Source organism: Chiloscyllium plagiosum, unplaced genomic scaffold (assembly GCF_037043375.1).
Source record: "Chiloscyllium plagiosum isolate Xiang-an unplaced genomic scaffold, Cpla_swu_hap1 HiC_scaffold_7, whole genome shotgun sequence".
Lineage (NCBI taxonomy): Eukaryota > Metazoa > Chordata > Chondrichthyes > Orectolobiformes > Hemiscylliidae > Chiloscyllium > Chiloscyllium plagiosum.
In genome coordinates, this window is record NW_028270145.1 from 36,675,540 (window position 1) to 36,696,735 (window position 21,196).

At 43.9% G+C, this 21,196-nt stretch overlaps 1 protein-coding gene across 2 annotated transcripts in view; it reads right to left on the reverse strand.

Annotated features, from left to right (window-relative positions):
• Positions 1-21,196, reverse strand: part of bmpr2b (bone morphogenetic protein receptor type 2b) — a 324,336-nt gene that overhangs the window by 17,426 nt on the left and 285,714 nt on the right. For both annotated transcript variants that reach the window (XM_087988933.1, XM_087988932.1), the window contains 4 exons: positions 5,179-5,293; positions 4,025-4,185; positions 3,096-3,243; positions 639-775 (listed from right to left, as the gene is read on the reverse strand). In XM_087988933.1, coding sequence (XP_087845059.1) covers positions 639-775; positions 3,096-3,243; positions 4,025-4,185; positions 5,179-5,293 — 561 coding nt within the window. The remainder of the gene's footprint in view (positions 1-638; positions 776-3,095; positions 3,244-4,024; positions 4,186-5,178; positions 5,294-21,196) is intronic.

The following is a 21,196-nucleotide window of genomic DNA, read 5'->3' on the forward strand; positions in this document are numbered from 1 at the left end:
CCTTCATTGCTCAGACATTTGAGGTAAGGACTTTGGGTGTTATGTTGAGGTTGTACAGGACATTAGTGAGTCCTCTTCTGGACTACTGTGTGAGGTTCTGGTCACTTGTTATAGGAAGGACATTATTTAGCTGGAGATGGTTCAGAAGAGATTTACCAGGGTGTTGCCGGGAATAGAGGGCTTGAGTTATAAGGAGGGGTTGGATAAGTTGGGACATTTTTCATGGAGCTTAGAAGGTTGAGGGTTGAACAGTTTTATAAAATCATGAAGAGTATAGATAAGGTGAATGGCAAGTGTATTTTCCCTCAGTTGGGTGATTTCAAGACTTGGGGGGCATATTTTTAACGTGAGAGGAGAAAGATTTAAAAAAGACATGAGAGGCAATTTTTGTTTTTACAGAGACAGTGGTTCATGTGAGAAATGGACTTCTCGAGGAAGTGGTGGATGTGGGTACAGTTACAACATTTAAAAGACATTTGCATAAGTACATGAATAAGAAAGATTTTGAGGGATATGGACCAACCACCGGCAGGTGGGATTAATTTGATTTGAGATTATGGTCAGTATGGACTAGCTGAACCAGAAGGTCTGTTTTCATGCTGCATGATTCTATGAAATTATAAATCCTGTTTGCTCACCAGGCTGTTCTCTTTCCAAGCTTCAGGAAATTTGGGTCGCTGCTTCTCCCGAGAGACCAAATGCTGCATATCCTCGAAAGTAGGATGGTTCCCCACCTCTGCCTGGAAAGCCATCTGGTATTCAGGCACTGACTCTCCTGGTCATGAGACAAATAAAATCACGTCAGAAGCACAGTAGAGCATTTCTCCTGATGAGATAAGGAATAGAAGACAACCTCACTATGCATCATCCTTCCACTCCCCCATTATCATGGCATCAGTATGATTCCTAATTGATTTTTAACAGTTGTACTACAGAGCACAAGTCATCCATACAAGTCAAAAGTCAGTAATATATTTTTGAACAAAGTCATAACGCCTGTGTTCCTGAAAGATCATAATGGGTCTCTTAGCTGCGGCTCTAAGAGTCAGGAATTACATTGATAGGAAAGTAAATTATGAAAATGACACAGTAGGTTACAGATTGATATAGATAGGTCGAGTCAGTAGGCATAGTGGAATACATTGAAAGAAAATGTGAACTTAATGTTTACAAGATCCTAATTTTAAAAAATGCATCTTGTAGCACAGTGGTAGCATACCTACCCCGAAAGTTTGAGTGTTTTTCCTTGATGATATATATATATATATATATATACATATAGTGACTTAGTGTACAGGCACAATTTCAAAATTTGCAGATGATATGAAAATTGAAAGCATTATGAACAGAGAACAAGATAGTTTAGAACTTCAAAGGATGTAGACAAACTATGGAATGAGCACTCAGGTAACAGATGAAGTTCAATATTGAGAAATGTGAACCTACTCATTTTGATATGAAGATGATGACAAGACAATATAACATAATGGAGGCATGAATCTGAATGTCATGCAGAAGCAAAGCAATCTGAGTGCATATGTGCAAAAATCATTATAGGAGGCAGGAAATCTTGACAGCACAGTTAATAAAGCATATACTAGCCTGCCATTAATTAGTAGTGGCTTACAATACAAGAGCAAGGAGGTTATGTTGGACTTCTATAAGATACTGTTAGATTAGATTAGATTAGATTACTTACAGTGTGGAAACAGGCCCTTCGGCCCAACAAGTCCACACCGACCCGCCGAAGCGTAACCCACCCATACCCCTACATTTACCCCTTTACCTAACACTACGGGCAATTTAGCATGGCCAATTCACCTGACTTGCACATCTTTGGACTGTGGGAGGAAACCGGAGCCCCCGGAGGAAATCCACGCAGACACGGGGAGAACGTGCAAACTCCACACAGTCAGTCGCCTGAGTCGGGAATTGAACCCGGGTCTCTGGCGCTGCGAGGCAGCAGTGCTAACCACTGTGCCACCGTGCCGCCCGTGTTCTGGCATTAGCTGGAATAGTGTCTCCAATTTTGGGCATCACACATTAGGGAGGGTGCAAATGTTTTGAGGAAAGTGCTGGAAAATTCACAAAAGTAGTTCCAGGGATGAGGAACTTCAGCTATTTGGAGATTTGAGAGAGGTGCTCAAAATTTAAAGGAGTCTGGACAGAGTAGATAGGAAAAAATGCTCTCACTTGCAAAGAGATCAAGGATGAGAGGATACAAATTTAAAGTAATTAGTAAAAGAAGCAAAAGTAAGTGGTTGAGATCTGAAAAGTACTGCCTGAGAGTGAGGTGGAAGCAGGTTCAAATGAGGCATTCAAGAGTTGATCAGTCTGCTATCTGAAAAGGAGAATGCACAGGATTATGAGAAGGAGGAGTAGAATGGCATTAAATGAAATGAAGCATTGGTGACCTGGCACATACGTGATAGGTCGAATTGTCTCTTACGTACTATAACAACTCTGTGATTCTTTGAACAGACTTGTAGATGATTGAAGAATTAAAGGGCACAGTTTTAAAATTAGGGTGCGACTTTCAGGACAGAGATAAGGGTTGGGTGACCTTGCTTCAGAAGGCAGTGGGGTCACAAGCCATTGAGTATTTTCAAAGCAGAGCTAGATATATTCTTTTTTGGCAGGGGTAATCAAAAGCTGTTGGGAGTAGACTTGAATTTGGAATTCGAAACACAATCTTACTGAATGGGAGAGTGGGTTTGAGGGGCTGAACGACATGCTTCTGCTCCTGGGTCATATGTTTTATCTGCATACGTGCATGCACACATGCAAGAAAGACAGCAATCTACTGAGAACTTTGCACTCCTCCCATGCTGATCTTTGATTTCTATTGCTTCACTATTGCTGGCATATCTTCATTCACTTCAGCTGAAAACTCTGTATTCCACTCCCCGAGACTCTTCTCTCTCTTTGCATAAGACACCTTTCAAAGCCTGCCTCTTTGACCAACTTTTGGTCAATTGTCCTCATAACTCTCTATGTAGCACCATGTCAAATTTTGTTTTATAGCATGCCTGTGAAGCAACATGAGACATTTTCTATGTAAAAAAGCAGTGTGTTAATGCTTGTTATTTTCTTACCTGGGAAAAGATCTGTGCACTTCATAAATATTTCCCAGTAGATGAGGCCTAGTGCATACATATCCACCTGCTTGAGAGCAGAGGCACAGTCTCGCAGGTTTACAGCTCCCTCTAGCACTTCAGGTGCCATGTAACGGATTGTGCCAACCTGTGGAAGAGGGGACAAAGAAAGAAACATCACGGCCAGAAGAGGAAAATCTCTTGTGTTTTCAATGCTTCACACAACAAACACTGAGAATCAGCATTATCAATTCCAACTGACTGAATTTCTGCACCATTTGGAGAAATGCTGTTGCCTGGGGATCAGATTTGTTTTGGCCTCAGGTCAAACAAGTAATTTCCAAAACTGCCCAGTTTCACAACCTCACTAAGCAACAAAACATCGATGTGTTGAGAGCTGCAGTTTAAGTAGAGGTGTGATACATCAAACAAAAGGGACAGGGAAACCTAACATTGTGAGCAGACTCTGCTAACGGTCCAAGCCTCAACTGGCCATGTCAGTTAGAGGTTATATAAGGATGTTTTCACATGTTGCACAGCAACTGAGCTTCAAAACAAATAAGTCATCTTGTGACATTCTCAATCTCTCAGAATTGCAGTAATTCCTTATTAATCAGAGTCACAGTGGCAGTTTTACTAAATTTATGGAAACTCTGAAAGGTTATATTGCATTAGAACATATACAGTGTATTACTCCTTATACCCCTCTAACATTGCCTTCTACCAGTAAAACAGGTGTATGATAACTGTCAGTCCCACTCAGCACTGCCTCTATACATGTGCACAATAGACAATAATATTCCTAATAGCACTTTTCTGCGCATGTACACATCAGGTGGTGGTATAACTGACTCCATTACACTTGCCAATGGTACTCCAAGAAAATGTGCTACGATACCTGCACAATCTTCAACTCTTCTGTTGCTCACCTCACTGATGGCTGCAGTATCCTCCTCCCCAGGTCGAACCAGTCGATTACCAGTCAATTTCATGGAAAGGCCAAAGTCACTGATGGCACAAGTGCCATCATTCTTCACCAGCACATTCCTGCTGTTGAGGTCCCGATGTGTAATGGCTGACTTATACTGATCTAATGGAGTGATAAATGTTTCATTGTTAGCATGCTCAGCTAGAACTATCTGGTAGACACAGATTAAGAGGTTCTTTCCTCAAGGTGAAATCCCTTTGAATAAAAAAAATAGGCACTTGTTGTCAGCAATCACCCAATCAGCAACTTTTCACTCTAGGAACTTGGCAGAATTCTGAGTTGAGCAACATGTTAAAGGGATTTAAGTCATTCCTATTATTTGGAGGGAAAAAGAGGAGAAAATTACAAAGCATGAATAGAGGCAAAGATAAAGAGAAAGATAAATTACAAGAACACAATAAGAAAAAGGCAAACTGACAGGCAGTGGTAGAAGGCGATGCAAGAAAAAAAGGAGAAAGGAAAATGGCAAGGTAAGAAAATGGGAAGATTGGAAAAGACGATGCAAGTGAAACATAAAAGGGTCAAGACTGAGTGTTCAAAACAGACCACACTAGGCAGACAGGAAAGCTAAATGGAGTGAAAGGGTGTTCTACCCCATATCCATCATTGTTGTAACTTTACATGTGAACCTTTGATAGATATATGTGCATATCAGAATGACCCCACTACACGATAATGATGTTTTGTACAGGTTTGCCTCTTGTACAGTCTCAACACTGGTTCCCTCATGATTTGAAATGCAACAATTGAAAACTGGGCATTTACTGCTCTTTCATCTTTCAAAATTTATTCCACCCACATGGATTCTAGAACTTTACAAACAAAGTGAACAGTTGGTTCATCCATCTTATAACTTACTGGGGACTGTCAGTATCCCACTGGGGATTGGTAGGCTATTTAAAAAAAAAATGGCAGTTTTGGATCAAGCCCCTATATTCATATCACATTCCACTGTGTATTAAATATTACAGTTTTCAAAGCAAACAATATGTAAGTGATTTCAACACGCAGACAACAAAAACCATAAATGACAAAAGGTCAATAGACAGTGTGACAGTAAGATGGGCAGGTCTTATGGATGCTGTTGTCTCTCACCAGCTCGTAGCAGTTCTGTGTGAAGGTAAGCAAGGCCCTTGGTGATGGAATGTGCCAGCCTACAGGAACTAACCCAATCATTGCTGTGTAGACTCAGGTACTTGCATAACGAGCCCTAAATGTCAAGAGAATAGAAATATATTAAAATGAAAAATAATTTGTGCAGTCACATTGAAGTTTTGCAACACAAACTTGCAAAAATAATAACTCAAATCAATTAATTGTTGATGCTTCATTGGAGAGGTGGTGGCATTATGGTAATCCAAGGTTAATATCTTGGGGAGAAAGTGAGGTCTGCAGATGCTGGAGATCAAAGTTGAAACTTTATTGCTGGAACAGCACAGCAGGTCAGGCAGCATCCAGGGAACAGGAGATTCGACGTTTCGGGCACAGGCCCTTCCTCAGGAATGAGCAGAGAGTGTTCAGCAGGAGAAGATAAAAGGTAGGGAGGAGGGACTTGGAGGAGGGGAGTTGGAAATGTGATAGGTGGAAAGAGGTCAAGGTGAGGGTGATAGGTCGGAGTAGGGTGGAGGCGGAGAGGTCAAGAAGAAGACTGCAGGTCAGGAAGGCGGTGCCGGGCTGGAAGGATCCGGCTGAGACAAGGTGGGGGGAGGGGGGATGAAGAAACTGGTGAAGTCCAAGTTCATCCCCTGCGGTTGGAGGGTTCCCAGTCGGAAGATAAGACGCTCCTCCTCCGACCGTCGGGTTGTTGTGGTTTGGCGGTGGATGAGTCCAATGACCTGCATATCCTCGGTGGAGTGGGAGGGGGAGTTGAAATGCTGTGCCACAGGTTGGTTGGGTTGGTCGTGGTCGACGGTGCCCTCCACCGCATCTCCTCCACTTCCCGCTCCTCCGCCCTTGAGCCCCGCCCCTCCAACCGCCACCAGGACAGAACCCCACTGGTCCTCACCTACCACCCCACCAATCTCCATGTACAGCGCATCATCCGCCGTCACTTCCGCCACCTCCAAACAGACCCCAGCACCAAGGATATATTTCCCTCCCCTCCCCTATCAGCTTTCCGTAGAGACCACTCCCTCCGCGACTCCCTTGTCAGATCCACACCCCCCACCGACCCAACCACCACTCCCGGCACCTTCCCTTGCAACCGCAGGAGGTGCAACACTTGCGCCCACACCTCCCCCCTCACTTCTCTCCAAGGCCCCAAGGGAAACTTCCATATCCGCCACAGATTCACCTGCACCTCCACCCACATCATCTACTGCATCCGCTGCAGCCGGTGTGGCCTCCTCTATATTGGGGAGACAGGCCGCCTACTTGCGGAGCGATTCAGGGAGCACCTCTGGGCCACCCGGACGAACCAACCCAACCAACCTGTGGCACAGCATTTCAACTCCCCCTCCCACTCCACCGAGGATATGCAGGTCATTGGACTCATCCACCGCCAAACCACAACAACCCGACGGTCGGAGGAGGAGCGTCTTATCTTCCGACTGGGAACCCTCCAACCGCAGGGGATGAACTTGGACTTCACCAGTTTCTTCATCCCCCCTCCCCCCACCTTGTCTCAGCCGGATCCTTCCAGCCCGGCACCGCCTTCCTGACCTGCAGTCTTCTTCTTGACCTCTCCGCCTCCACCCTACTCCGACCTATCACCCTCACCTTGACCTCTTTCCACCTATCACATTTCCAACTCCCCTCCTCCAAGTCCCTCCTCCCTACCTTTTATCTTCTCCTGCTGAACACTCTCTGCTCATTCCTGAGGAAGGGCCTGTGCCCGAAACGTCGAATCTCCTGTTCCCTGGATGCTGCCTGACCTGCTGTGCTGTTCCAGCAATAAAGTTTCAACTAATATCTTGGGGACAAGGGCTTGAATTCCACCACGGTACATGTGAAATCTGAAGAAAAAATAACCTAATCGTGATGACTATGTAACTATTGTTAATTGTCATTAAAAACTCATGATTTCACTAATGTTCTTTAAGAAAGAAAATCTACTGTTGTTACTTGGTCTGGCGTACATTTGATTCCAGAACCACAGCAATGAGTTGTCTCTTAACTATCTTTTGGGCAATTAGCGATAGACAATAAATGCTGACCCAGCCTGCAATGATTTCATCCCATGAACAAATTTAGAAAATGTTCCAAATACCTCAAGTTCAACATCTTTATTACAAAAACATAAATGAGACATGGTAGGGGATGGGAGTGAGAAGCAATTTTGCATTTAGCAAAATTGCGTTGGCAAGAACGCAAATGAGGACAATGAAATATCTCATCTGTGCTTTCAATAATGCAATGGATTCTTTAACTGATCACCTGGACAGATAGACAGTGGGTGGCTTTCACATCTATTTCTATAAGAACTGTACCATTCCCAGATTTTGTGCTGAGATCACTGCAAGGGGACTAGCAATCATTTTGAAAAAGAAACATTTGATTGTACCCAGCGTTCGTGGTGGTGGCAACAAGAACATTTGAAATCTAGGAAGTTTTAAACCGTCCCAAGAAAACAGCATTAGCTGTGCAATCAACTGTCCTGAGACTGACTAAGTTTATTGTTCTTTAAATTTTAACATGCACCCATCACTAACCAAATCCCAAGAAGAAACATATACCCAGTGGAATATCTCCCCATTCAGCTTCCTCCTCATTACTTCGCCATTACAGTAGGGTTAGGTGTGCATCCAGCAGAAATTGAGGCACTAGAATTCAGAAGCAAGTACTCATATAAGACAAAAGGCCCAGAATAAAGGTGTGCCAATTTAAGACTGAGATGAAGAGGAATTTCTTCCTTTAGATGGTAGTGAGTCTTTGGAACCTCTTGTCACAGACACTGCACATATTTAAAGCTGAAATAGATAAATTCTTGATCAGTCAGGAAGTCAAGGGTTAGGAGAAAAACACAGGAAAGTGGACATGAAGAATGTTGGATCAGCAATGACCTTAATGAATGGCAGAGCAGGTTCAAGCGGCTGAACAGCCTATACTTGTTCCTATTTTTTATGGTCAATGGCACATCGGTATTTCAGCATTGTGCAATCTCCAATTCAATGTCATTGTCCAATATTTGACTTTATTTCTCAACTGAGTATCACAAAAACAGACTTGGTCCCATAGCTTGGGGCTAACAGTGATTAATAAAAGTGAAAGCTGCTGGAGGCTGATTAACAATGGGGCAAAAAGGTCAGCGTGGTTCTTTTTATTAAATAATGGATTTTCTTCCAAATGGGTGCTCAGCAGCAGAGGTTGTAACTATTTTGAAGGTGTGCTTAAAGAAGTGGACATCAGATTGCCAACAGAAGTTATTTCTAGAGATTTCAGAAGGCATTCAACAAACTTCAGTATAAGATCGTTGCTTAAAGCTGAACCCATGGTACTGAATGCAAATTACTGACCTAGGAAATTGGTTGAGCAGTAGAACACAGAGAGGCAATAATGGGCAGACACTTTTAATTAAGCAATCGGGTGTATCCTGCAAGGACATGTAGAGATCTCAACTATTCACCACATTTGTTAATACTTTTATGATGGAAATGGAAGTCAGATCCAAATTTTCTGATGACACAAAGATAGCTGGCATTACAAGCAGTGTGGCAGAAACATAAAATTACAAAGAGATTAAGCAAATGGAAAAACCTTGATAGGTCTCAATGCACAAAAATAAGAGTTCATCTACTTCGGGACTAAAATGGATAGAACAGCGTACTTTCAAATGGGTAAACAGTACAAAACTGGAATTTTGAAGATATCTGAGGATTTGAGCATATTAATTATTAAAATAATCAAAATAAAATCGGATGGAATTCTGTAGCAAGAGGACTAAAATATGAGAAAGTGGAAATCATAGCTCAGATATTTATTTATTTATATGTTCATTCCACATCTGGAGTATTAATTAATTACTAGATTACTGTACAGTGTGGAAACAGGCCCTTCGGCCCAACAAGTCCACACCGACCCACCGAAGCGCAACCCACCCATACCCCTACATTTACCCCTTACCTAACACTACGGACAATTTAGCATGGCCAAATCACCTGACCTGCACATCTTTGGACTGTGGGAGGAAACCGGAGCACCCGGAGGAAACCCACGCAGACACGGGGAGAATGTGCAAACTCCACACAGTCAGTCGCCTGAGCCGGGAATTGAATCCGGGTCTCTGGCGCTGTGAGGCAGCAGTGCTAACCACTGTGCCACCGTGCCGCCCACACTGCATCTTTAGAAGGTTATCTTGGCCTCAGAATGCAGGATGGTGTATCAGAATGATACCTGGATTATTACTGCGGTTTATGACTATCAGTGATTTGTTGTCATATACCACACTGATCTGCTTTGTGCCACTCTCACACATTCATGACAGATTATCTGAAATCGCAGTCATCTGTCATCCAACTCTGCAAAGATCAAGATCTCTTTGTGATGTCCTCCATTTTACCCTCTAGAATGGAACTCTGTAGTTTTTTTTAGCTTTGGTCAAACAGTTGACTTTTGCTTCCATTTCGTTCATGGAATGCAGATGTCAATGGCTGCAGCAGCATTTATTACCCTTCTCTAGTTAGTGCCTTCTTGAATGGCTGCAGTCCATGTGCTTTAGACACACAATGTCATTAGGGAAGCATTTCCAGGATTTTGACCTTGAGACACCTATCTGCTGTCCCTGTCCTTCTAGATGGAAGTGATCCTACTGTGTTGTACTGTTCTATGTAGGTTTGGAAGGTACTGTTTTTGGAACTTTGGTGAATTTTTGATATTTCTGTATGTCACTATTTAGAGTTATTTTTGCTCTTGTAATTTCAAACACCTCTTCAATTATCTTATGGTCTGTCCATGGAGTTGAAGCATACGTTTCGCACCCACATTTCAAAAGATGCTATTTTGTTTTACAAATCTTTATTTACAAGAACACAGCATAAAAACAGGAGCAGGATTAAACTATTTAGCCCTTCGAGTTTGCTCTACCATCAATGAATCATCTTCTTCACTACCATTTTCCTGCACTTTCGACATATCCCTTAATTTCTGTTTTTGTTTCTGATTTACAGCGTCTACAGCATTTTCGGTTTTTACCTCATGAGTTCTTTCTAACCTCAATTTTTCTTGCTGTCAGCATTCCCTTCACCTTCATAAAATTAAATAGCTATCTGTATGCTTCTGACTACAGCATTACAATTACCAGCTTCTCTTACAAATTATAAGTAGACAAATGTACTTGTTCTGTTGTTACACCATTCAATCTTCACTTTGATTACTTCTCATATTTTTTCTAATTAACATCGAGTACAAACACCAAAACAATCTATACTCTAAACTTCTAGGTTTTACCTAATCTGCGATATTTTGTAAGGCCATATACCTGTTTCTGCAAGTTCATAATATTCTGTCTGTAACTTTTAGGAGAAAGTGAGGTCTGCAGATGCTGGAGATCAGAGATGGAAATGTGTTGCTGGAAAAGCGCAGCAGGTCAGGCAGCATCTAGGGAACAGGAGAATCGACGTTTCGGGCATTAGCCCTTCTTCAGGAATGAGGAAAGTTGGTCCAGCAGACTAAGATAAAAGATAGGGAGGAGGGACTTGGGGGAGGGGCGTCGGAAATGTGATAGGTGGAAAGAGGTCAAGGTGAGGGTGATAGGTCAGACTGGGGTGGGGCGGAGAGGTCGGGAAGTAGATTGCAGGTTAGGAAGGCGGTGCTGAATTTGATGGATTTGACTGAGACAGGCTGGGGGGAGGGGAAATGAGGAAACTGGTGAAATCCGAGTTCATCCCTTGTGGTTGGAGGGTTCCTAGCCGGAAGATGAGGCATTCTTCCTCCAACCGTCGTTTCGCTGTGGTCTGACGATGGAGGAGTCCAAAGACCTGCATATCCTTGGTGGAGTGGGAGGGGGAATTGAAATGTTGAGCTACAGGGTGGTTGGGTTGATTGGTCCGGGTGTCCCAGAGAGGTGTTCCCTGAAGCGCTCCGCAAGTAGGCGGCCCGTCTCCCCAATATAGAGGAGGCCACATCGGGTGCAAAGGATGCAATAGATGATATGTGTGGAGGTACAGGTGAATCTGTGGCAGATATGGAAGTTTCCTTTGGGGCCTTGGAGGGAGGTGAGGGGGGAGGTGTGGGCGCAAGTCTTGCACCTCCTGCGGTTGCAGGGGAAGGTGCCGGGAGTGGAGGTTGGGTTGGTGGGGGGTGTGGATCTGACGAGGGAGTCACGGAGGGAGTGGTCTTTACGGAATGCTGATAGGGGAGGGGAGGGAAATATATCCTTGGTGGTGGGGTCCGTTTGGAGGTGGCGGAAATGGCGGCGGATGATGCGCTGTACATGGAGGTTAGTGGGGTGGTAGGTGAGGACCAGTGGGGTTCTGTCCTGGTGGCGGTTAGAGGGGCGGGGTTCAAGGGCGGAGGATCGGGAAGTGGAAGAGATGCGGTGGAGGGCATCGTCGACCACGTCGGGGGGAAATTGCGGTCCTTGAAGAAGGAGGCCATCTGGGATGTGCGTTTTTGGAACTGGTCCTCCTGGGAGCAGATGCGGCGGAGTCGAAGGAATTGGGAGAATGGGATGGCGTTTTTACAGGGGGCAGGATGGGAGGAGGTGTAGTCCAGGTAGCTGTGGGAGTCGGTTGGTTTGTAGTAGATGTCCGTGTTGATTCGGTCGCCTGAGATAGAAATAGAAAGGTCGAGGAAGGGGAGGGAGGAATCTGAGACTGTCCAGGTGAATTTGAGGTCGGGGTGGAAGGTGTTGGTGAAGTGGATGAACTGTTCAACCTCCTCGTGGGAGCACGAGTCGGCGCCGATACAGTCATCGATGTAGCGGAGGAAAAGGTGGGGGGTGGGGCCAGTACATCCACAGTTCATCCACTTCACCAACACCTTCCACCCCGACCTCAAATTCACCTGGACAGTCTCAGATTCCTCCCTCCCCTTCCTCGACCTTTCTATTTCTATCTCAGGCGACCGAATCAACACGGACATCTACTACAAACCAACCGACTCCCACAGCTACCTGGACTACACCTCCTCCCATCCTGCCCCCTGTAAAAACGCCATCCCATTCTCCCAATTCCTTCGACTCCGCCGCATCTGCTCCCAGGAGGACCAGTTCCAAAAACGCACATCCCAGATGGCCTCCTTCTTCAAGGACCGCAATTTCCCCCCGACGTGGTCGACGATGCCCTCCACCGCATCTCTTCCACTTCCCGATCCTCCGCCCTTGAACCCCGCCCCTCCAACCGCCACCAGGACAGAACCCCACTGGTCCTCACCTACCACCCCACCAATCTCCATGTACAGCGCATCATCCGCCGCCATTTCCACCACCTCCAAACGGACCCCACCACCAAGGATATATTTCCCTCCCCTCCCCTATCAGCATTCCGTAAAAACCACTCCCTCCGTGACTCCCTCGTCAGATCCACACCCCCCACCAACCCAACCTCCATTCCCGGCATCTTCCCCTGCAACCGCAGGAGGTGCAAGACTTGCGCCCACACCTCCCCCCTCACCTCCCTCCAAGGCCCCAAAGGAAACTTCCATATCCGCCTCAGATTCACCTGTACCTCCACACATATCATCTATTGCATCCTTTGCACCCGATGTGGCCTCCTCTATATTGGGGAGACGGGCCGCCTACTTGCGGAGCGTTTCAGGAAACACCTCTGGGACACCCGGACCAATCAACCCAACCACCCTGTAGCTCAACATTTCAATTCCCCCTCCCACTCCACCAAGGATATGCAGGTCTTTGGACTCCTCCATCGTCAGACCACAGCGAAACGACGGTTGGAGGAAGAACGCCTCATCTTCCGGCTAGGAACCCTCCAACCACAAGGGATGAACTCGGATTTCACCAGTTTCCTCATTTCCCCTCCCCCCAACTGGTCTCAGTCAAATCCATCAAATTCAGCACCACCTTCCTAACCTGCAATCTTCTTCTCGACCTCTCCGCCCCCACCCCAGTCTGACCTATCACCCTCACCTTGACCTCTTTCCACCTATCACATTTCCGACGCCCCTCCCCCAAGTCCCTCCTCCCTATCTTTTATCTTAGCCTGCTGGACCAACTTTCCTCATTCCTGAAGAAGGGCTAATGCCCGAAACGTCGATTCTCCTGTTCCCTAGATGCTGCCTGACCTGCTGCGCTTTTCCAGCAACACATTTCCATGTCTGTAACTTTTACCCTTGTAAATACATCCAATTCTCTGAAAACATGATACAACTCTGCAACTCTTGCAGAGTTACATTGTACTTTGCTCAAAAACTGCTTGAGTCTATGTAAGACTGTTAACTCATTTTTTATGATTAGAATCAGTCTACACATTATGGCACAGACAACAGCACAGAAGGCACGAACACCTTCAACATATTATCTGGGCTGACACCAATTGTTAAAGTTAACCTGAGAATGTAACTTTTAAAGAAAGTTTTGTGATTTACGTATGAAAGAACATAGAAAAGTACAGCACAGAACAGGCCCTTTGGTGCCGAGGTTTAATCCTAATGTAAAATATAGTAACTTAACCTACGCACCCCTCAACTCACTGCTATCCATATGCATGTCCAGCAGTTGCTTAAATGTCCCCAATGACTCTGCTTCCACCACCACAGCCGGCAACGCATTCCATGCATTCACAACTCTCTGGGTAAAGAACCTACCTCTGACGTCTCCTTTATACCTTCCTCCTAATATTTTCAAACTATGACTCCTCGTACCAGTCAATCCTGCTCTGGGGAAAAGTCTCTGGCTATTGACTCTATCTATTCCACTCATTATTTTGTATACCTCGATCAGGTCTCCTCTCTTCCTCTTTTTTTCCAGAGAGAAAAGTCCAAGCTTATTCAACCTTTCTTCATAAGACAAGCCCTCCAGTCCAGGCAGCATCCTGGTAAACCTTCTTTGCACCCTCTCCAAAGCCTCTGTATCTTTCCTACAGTAGGATGACTAGATCTGGACACAATATACCAAGTGTGGTCTCACCAGGGATATTAACATGGTCATTCTAACAGATGAGAGACTTAACAAACAATCAAGGTATTTTTCAATGTATAATTTCAGTTACATCACACTGTAAACTTTTGCTATAAATTCAGGAAAGATGGGAAATTTGTCCAGAACCTATATTGGGTAAATCTCACATCCTTACTGCCAATTTCTACTATAAATTTACTATGTGTTACTATGCAAGATAGAAGTTTAGGCAAAATATGAAAAACAACAAAGAATGACTACAAGGGAGAAATTAAGTGTACAAGAGAAAGTTAGACAGAAATACAAAACAATGACAGATTCTACAGGTAAAAAGGAAGGATCAAGTAAAGTGAGCATTGATCCTCCAGCAGAGAGAATTAATGATGAAAAATAATTAATTTGTGGATGAATTGAACAGATATTTTGTATCAGCCCTCACGCTAGACGATACAAGTAGCATTGTGGGCCCTGGGGTGAGTGTCAGAACAAAGAGGTCTAGGGGTATGCAGGTGGACTGGGAAAATCAGGTTGGTAGTGGATTACAAGAAAAGGAATTTGTGGGACGTCTACGAGATGGCTTTTTGGAGAAGCTTGTGGTGGAGCCCACTAGGGAACAGGCAATACTGGATTTAGTGTTGTGCAATGAGGCAGACTTGATAAAGGAGCTTAAGGTGAAGGAACCAGTGATCATAATACGAATGAATTTACTCTGCAATTTGAGAGGGAGAAGATAGAATCAGGAGGTAATTACAGCTGAAAAAAGACAACTACAGAGGCATGGCGGAGGAGCTAGGTAGAATTTACTGGGACAGAAGCCTAGCAGGAAAGACAGGCAGGAGTTTCTGGGAGTAATTCAGGAGACACAGCAGAGATTCATCCTGAGGAAAAAGAAGCATGGTACAGGGAAGATGAGGCAACCATGGCTGAGTAGGCAAGATAGGGATAGCATAAAAGTAAAAGATAAAGCATATAATGTGGTGAAGACAGTGGGAAACCAGAGGATTGGGAAGCTTACCAAGACCAACAGAGGGCAACAAAAAAAAAGAAATAAGGAGGGAGAAGATTAAATATAAGGGTAAGCTAGCCTTCCTAAGGGAAGACTGTAAGAGTTTCTTTAGATGTATAAAGAGCAAAAGAGAGGCAAAAGTGAATATTTGGCCACTGGAGAGAAAGCAGTAGGGAACAAGGAAACGGCTGAGGAACTGAAAAATTACTTCAAGTCAGTCTTCATGATGGAAGACACAAGTATCTATACAAGGTTTTCAAGAAAAACAAATACCCAATACACAATCCACCAGTACCTCAGAAACAAACCCAAACAAGCACATACAACACAACCAAAAACTATAGCCACATTACCTTACATCAAAGACATATCAGAAATGACTTCCAGATTACTAAGACCCCTTGGCATCATGGTAACCCACAAACCTACTGACACACTTAAACAGCAACTAATGAAACTAAAGGATCCATTAGACAGTACCAGTAAATCTAATGTTATTTACAAGATACCATCTTGTAAAAAATACTACATCAGACAAACAAACAGGAAACTTGCCACCAGGATACACGAACACCAAGTAGCCACCAAAAGGCATGACCCACTATCACTAGTTTCCATACATACAGACAAAGAAGGATACCATTTTGACTGGGACAACACACACATCCTAGGACAGGTGAAAAAGGCACACGCGAGAATTCTTCAAGGCATGGCATTCTAACCAGAACTCCATCAATAAACACATTCATTTAGAACCTATCTACCTTTCCTTGAAAAAAAGAACCGGAAATGACGTCACCCACATTAAGAAACCAAGACCTATAAACAGAGAGGCAGGACATACCACCAGCGCTTCACTGGAGACTCTCACTGATGATGTTACCTAGTATGGTGACAAAACATCTGAAAACAAATCTTCCAGCTCAGTAAGTCAACTTAAAAACTTATCATCAACCTGAGCTACAAATCTTCTCAAAAATCATTAACGCAAGTAATATCCCAAAAATTCAAGAGAGTAAGGGGACAGAGCTGAGTATGGTGGCCATCACCAAGGAGAAGGTGCTAGAAAAACTGAATGGTCTGAAGGTGGATAAATCACCTGGACTATACCCCAAAGTTCTACGGGAGATTGCTGAGGAGGTAGCAGAGGCATTAGTGGTGACCTTTCAGGAATCTCTAGAATCAAGGAGGGTCCCAGAGGACTGGAAAATAGCTAACATGACAGCCTTGTTTAAAAAGCGAATAAGGTAAAAGACAGAAAATTACAGAACAATTAGCATAACCTCGGTTGTGGGTAAGACCCAGGAATCCATTGTGAATAATAAGATTTCTGAATACTTGAAGGTGTATGGTGAAATCAGCAAAGTTTTCATGACAAGTTTCATCAAGGGGAGGTCATGCCTGACAAATCTGCTAAATTCTTTGAGGAAGTAACGAGCAGATTAGACCAATGAAAGCCAATGATTGTCATCTATCTGGACTTCAAGAAGGCCTTTGACAAAATGCCATACAGGAGACAGATAAGATAAGGGTCCATGGTGCTAGAGGCAAGGTGCTAGCATGGATAGAAGCTTCGCTGCCTGGCATAAAGCACAGAGTGGGGATAAAAGGGTCCTTCTCAGGGTAGCAGCCGGTGACAAGTGATGATCTGTAAGGTTCAGTGTTGGGACCACAACTTTTCACTTTATACATTAATGATATAGATAAAGGAACTCAGAGCATTCTGGCTAAGTCTGCAGATCATGTAAAGATAGATAGAGGGACAAGTAGCATTGAGGAAGCGGGGAAGCTGCAGAAGGATTTGGACAAGTTAGGAGAGTGGGCAAAGAAGTGGCAGATGGAATACAATGTGGGAAAGTGTGAGGTCATTAGTAGGAAGAATAGAGGCATGGACTATTTTCTAAATAGAGAGAAAATTCAGAAGTCTGAAATGCAAAGAGACTTGGGAGTTCTAGTTCAGGATTCTCTCAAGGTAAGCTTGCAGATTGAGTCAGTGGTTAGGAAGGCTAATGCAATAATGGCATTTATTTTGAGAGGACTTGAATGTAAAAGCAGGATGCACTTCTGAGGCTCTATAAGGTTCTGGTCAGATCACATTTGAAATTTTGGGCCCCATACCTCAGGAAGGATGTACTGACCCTGGAACGTGTTCAGAGGAGGTTCATGAGAATGGTCCCAGGAATGAAAGCTTAACATATGAACAACTTTTGAGGACTCTGGGTCTATAATTCAATGGACTTTAGAAGGATGAGGGGGATCTAATTGAAACATACAGAATATACTGAATGACCTAGACAGAGTAGGTTTTGGGAAAATGCTTCCTTTGGTAGGAGAGACTGGAACCTGCGGGCACAACCTAAGAATAAAGGGAAGACCCTTTCAGGACGGAGATAAGGAGTAATTTCTCCAGCCAGAGATTGCTGAATCTATGGAATTCATTGCCTCAAAAGGAGGCCAGGTCATTGAGTATGTTTAAGACTGAGATAGATAGGTTATTGAGTATCAAAGGACAGAACGTGGAACATATAACATTATAGCACATCCAGGCCCTTCAGACCTCAATGTTGTGCCAACCTTTTATCTTACTCTAAGGGTTATGGGGAGAAAGCAGAAGAATTGGGTTGAGAAACCTATCAGCCATGATTGAATGGCAGAGCAGACTCGATGGGCTGAATGGCCGAATTTCTGTTCCTCTGTCTTATGATCTTATGGGTACAGGTTCATAGCTCCTTGAAAGTAGTCATAGGTAGACAGCATGGGTGAAGAAGGCTTTCAGCATGCTTGCTTTCATTGGTCAGAGCACTGAGTATAGGAGTTGGGGCAGCTTATTGCAGTTCTACAAGACATTAGTAAGGCCACATTTGGAGTACTATGTGCAGTTCTGGTTGCCCTACTATATAAAGGATATAATTAAAGTACAAAGAGTGCAGAGAAGATTTATTAGGATGCTATCTGCACTGGAAGGTTTGAATATATGGAAAGCTGAATAAGCTGGGAAATTTTCCCTGGAGCGTAGGAGACGGAGGGGTGAGGCCTATAAAATCATGAGAGGCATAGATAAGGTAAATAGCAAATAGCTTTTCACCATGGTAGGGGAGTCTAAAGCTAGAGGGCACAGGTTTCGGGTGAGAGGGGAAAGATACAAAAGAGTCGAGAGGGGCTTTTTTTTTCCACACAGAGGGTGGTGAGTGTCTGTAACGGGCTGCCAGAGGTAGTGCTGAAGGCGAATACAATTATGTCGTTTAAGAAACATTTAGACAGGTACATGGATGGGATAGGAATGAAGATATAAGGACAAAACTCAGCCAAATCGAACTAGATTAACTGTGAAAACTGGGCAGCATGGACAAGTTGGGTCTAAGGGCCTATTTCCATGCTGTAAACTTCTATGACTCTAAGGAACATTCCAGAAAAAACTGAGAATCAAGATGTAAAAGAGGGAGATGTGATGAGCAATGAACCATAGGGATCAGCACCAAGCACTCAAGAGTTTTCAATGTAAATTAATGACTTGAATGAAGGAATGAAATGTATGGTTGCTAAACTTGCTCAAGATGCAAAGGTAGGGAGGAAACTAAGTCATGAATAGGATATGAGGAATGTACAGAAGTATATAAATAGGTAAAGTAAGTGAGAAAAACACAGACGGAGTGTAATGTAGAAAGATGTTAACTTGGAAATGTGTTGCTGGAAAAGCGCAGCAGGTCAGGCAGCATCCAGGGAACAGGAGAATCGACGTTTCGGGCATAAGCCCTTCTTCAGGAATGGGGAAAGTTTGTCCAGCAGGCTAAGATAAAAGGTAGGGAGGAGGGACTTGGGAGAGGGGCGTCGGAAATGTGATCTATCACATTTCCGACGCCCCTCTCCCAAGTCCCTCCTCTCTACCTTTTATCTTAGCCTGCTGGACAAACTTTCCCCATTCCTGAAGAAGGGCTTATGCCCGAAACGTCGATTCTCCTGTTCCCTGGATGCTGCCTGACCTGCTGCGCTTTTCCAGCAACACATTTCCAGCTCTGATCTCCAGCATCTGCAGACCTCACTTTCTCCTCAAAGATGTTAACTTGTCCACTTTGGCAGGAAGAGCAGATAGAACAGCGTATTATTTAAAAATAGAAATTACTACCTGCACTGTCCAATGAATGCCACCAAATGGAAAGCACAACTTTAGTTCAATGGCAGTGAGGAGAAAATTGCCACAGTTTTTAAAGGTAAAAGTGAGAGAGTGGGACTTGGAACTTGGGAATGATAGAAATGGCAGAAAGCGAAGGAAGGACAGGGAACTGAGTACAGGTGTGCAGAATGCGAAAACAGGCAGGCCGGAAGAACCCAGCAAGAAATGTCAAACTGGAATGCACAGCACTAAACAAATATGTTGGCACCATTTTATAAATGCTGTTTAGCATTTATAAGACAGATAGCAAAAGTTTCCAAAATACAAAAACTGAAAAAGAGTGGCTAAAGTAAACACTGGATTTTTAGAGGATGAGAAAGGGAATTTAGTCATGGGATATGAGGAAACGGTTGAGGCATTGAATAGGCATTTTGTGTCAGTCTTCGCAGTGGAGGACATGAATGACATACCAATAAATGACAAAGAGATGAAGGTAGGTGAGGACCTGGAAACAATCACTATCACGAAAGAGATAGTGTTGGGCAAACTAATGGAGCTAAGTCTCCTGGACCTGATCGAATGCATCTCAGGGTACTAAAAGAGATGGCAGAGGAAATAGCAAATATAATGCCACTGTTTTAAAAAAGGAGGTAAACCAAAGAAGAGGAATTATGGCTTAACTTCTGTAGTGCGGAAAATGCTTGCGTCTATTATCAAGGAACAAAATGGCAAGACATCTAGATAGAAATTGCCCCGTTGGGCAGACACAGCATAGGTTCATGAAGAGCAGGTCATGTTTAACTGATCTACTGGAATTCTATGAAGTCATTACGAGCAAGGTGAACAACGGATATCCAGCTGATGTGGTGTATCTAGATTTCCAAAAGGTATTCGATAAGGTGCTGCACAAAAAGCTACTGTATAGGATAAAGCTGCAAACCGTTACTGGCAATGTATAAGCATGAATAGAGGATTAGTTAACTAACAGGAAACAAAGAGTGGGGATAAATGAGTGATTTTCTGGTTGGCCATCAGTGACTAGTGGTGTGCCTCAGGGAGTAGTGTTGGGTCTGCAATTATTCACAATTTACTAGATGATTTAGAGTTGGGGACCACGTGTAGTGTGTCAAAGTTTGCAGATAACAGGAGCGGCACATTGGCTCAGTGGTTAGCACTGCTGCCTCAAAGTGCCAGGGACCTGGGTTCGATTCCAACCTCAGGCGACTGTGTGGAGTTTGCACATTCTCCCCGTTTCTGCGTGGGTTTTCTCCAGGTGTTCTGGTTTCCTCCCACAATCCAAAGATGTGCAGGTTAGGTGAATTGGTCATGCTAAATTGCCCGTAGAGTTAGGTGCATTAGTTAGGGGGAATGGGTCTGGGTGGGTTACTCTTCGGAGGGTCAGTGTGGACTAGTTGGGCCGAAGGGCCTGTTTCCACACTGCAAGTGATCTAATCTAACACTAAGATAAGTGGTAGAGCAAAGTGTCCAGAGGACTGAGAAACTTTGTGAAGGGACTTGGATAGTTTAAGTTAGTGGGCAAAGGTCTGGCAGATGGATTACAATGTTAATAAATGTGAATTCATCCATTTTGGGAAGAAAAACAGCAAAAAGGATTATTACATGAGTGGTAAAAAAATTGCAGCACGCTACATGGGTGTCTTTGTGTATGAATCACAGAAGGTTGGTCTGCAGGTGCAACAGGTAAATAAGGCGGCAAATGGAATTTTGTCCTTCATTGCTAAAGGGGATTGAGTTTAAAAGCAGGGGAGGTTATGTTGCAGCTGTACAGGCCACATCTGGAGCACTGCATGCAGTTTTAGTCTCCTTATTTGAGAAAGACACTAGAGGGGATGCAGAGGAGGTTCACAAGGTTGATTCTGGAGTTGAGGGGGTTGGTTTATGAGGAGAGACTGAGTAGACTGGGATTATATTCATTGGAATTTAGAAGAATGAATGGGGAATCTTATAGAAACATATAAAATTA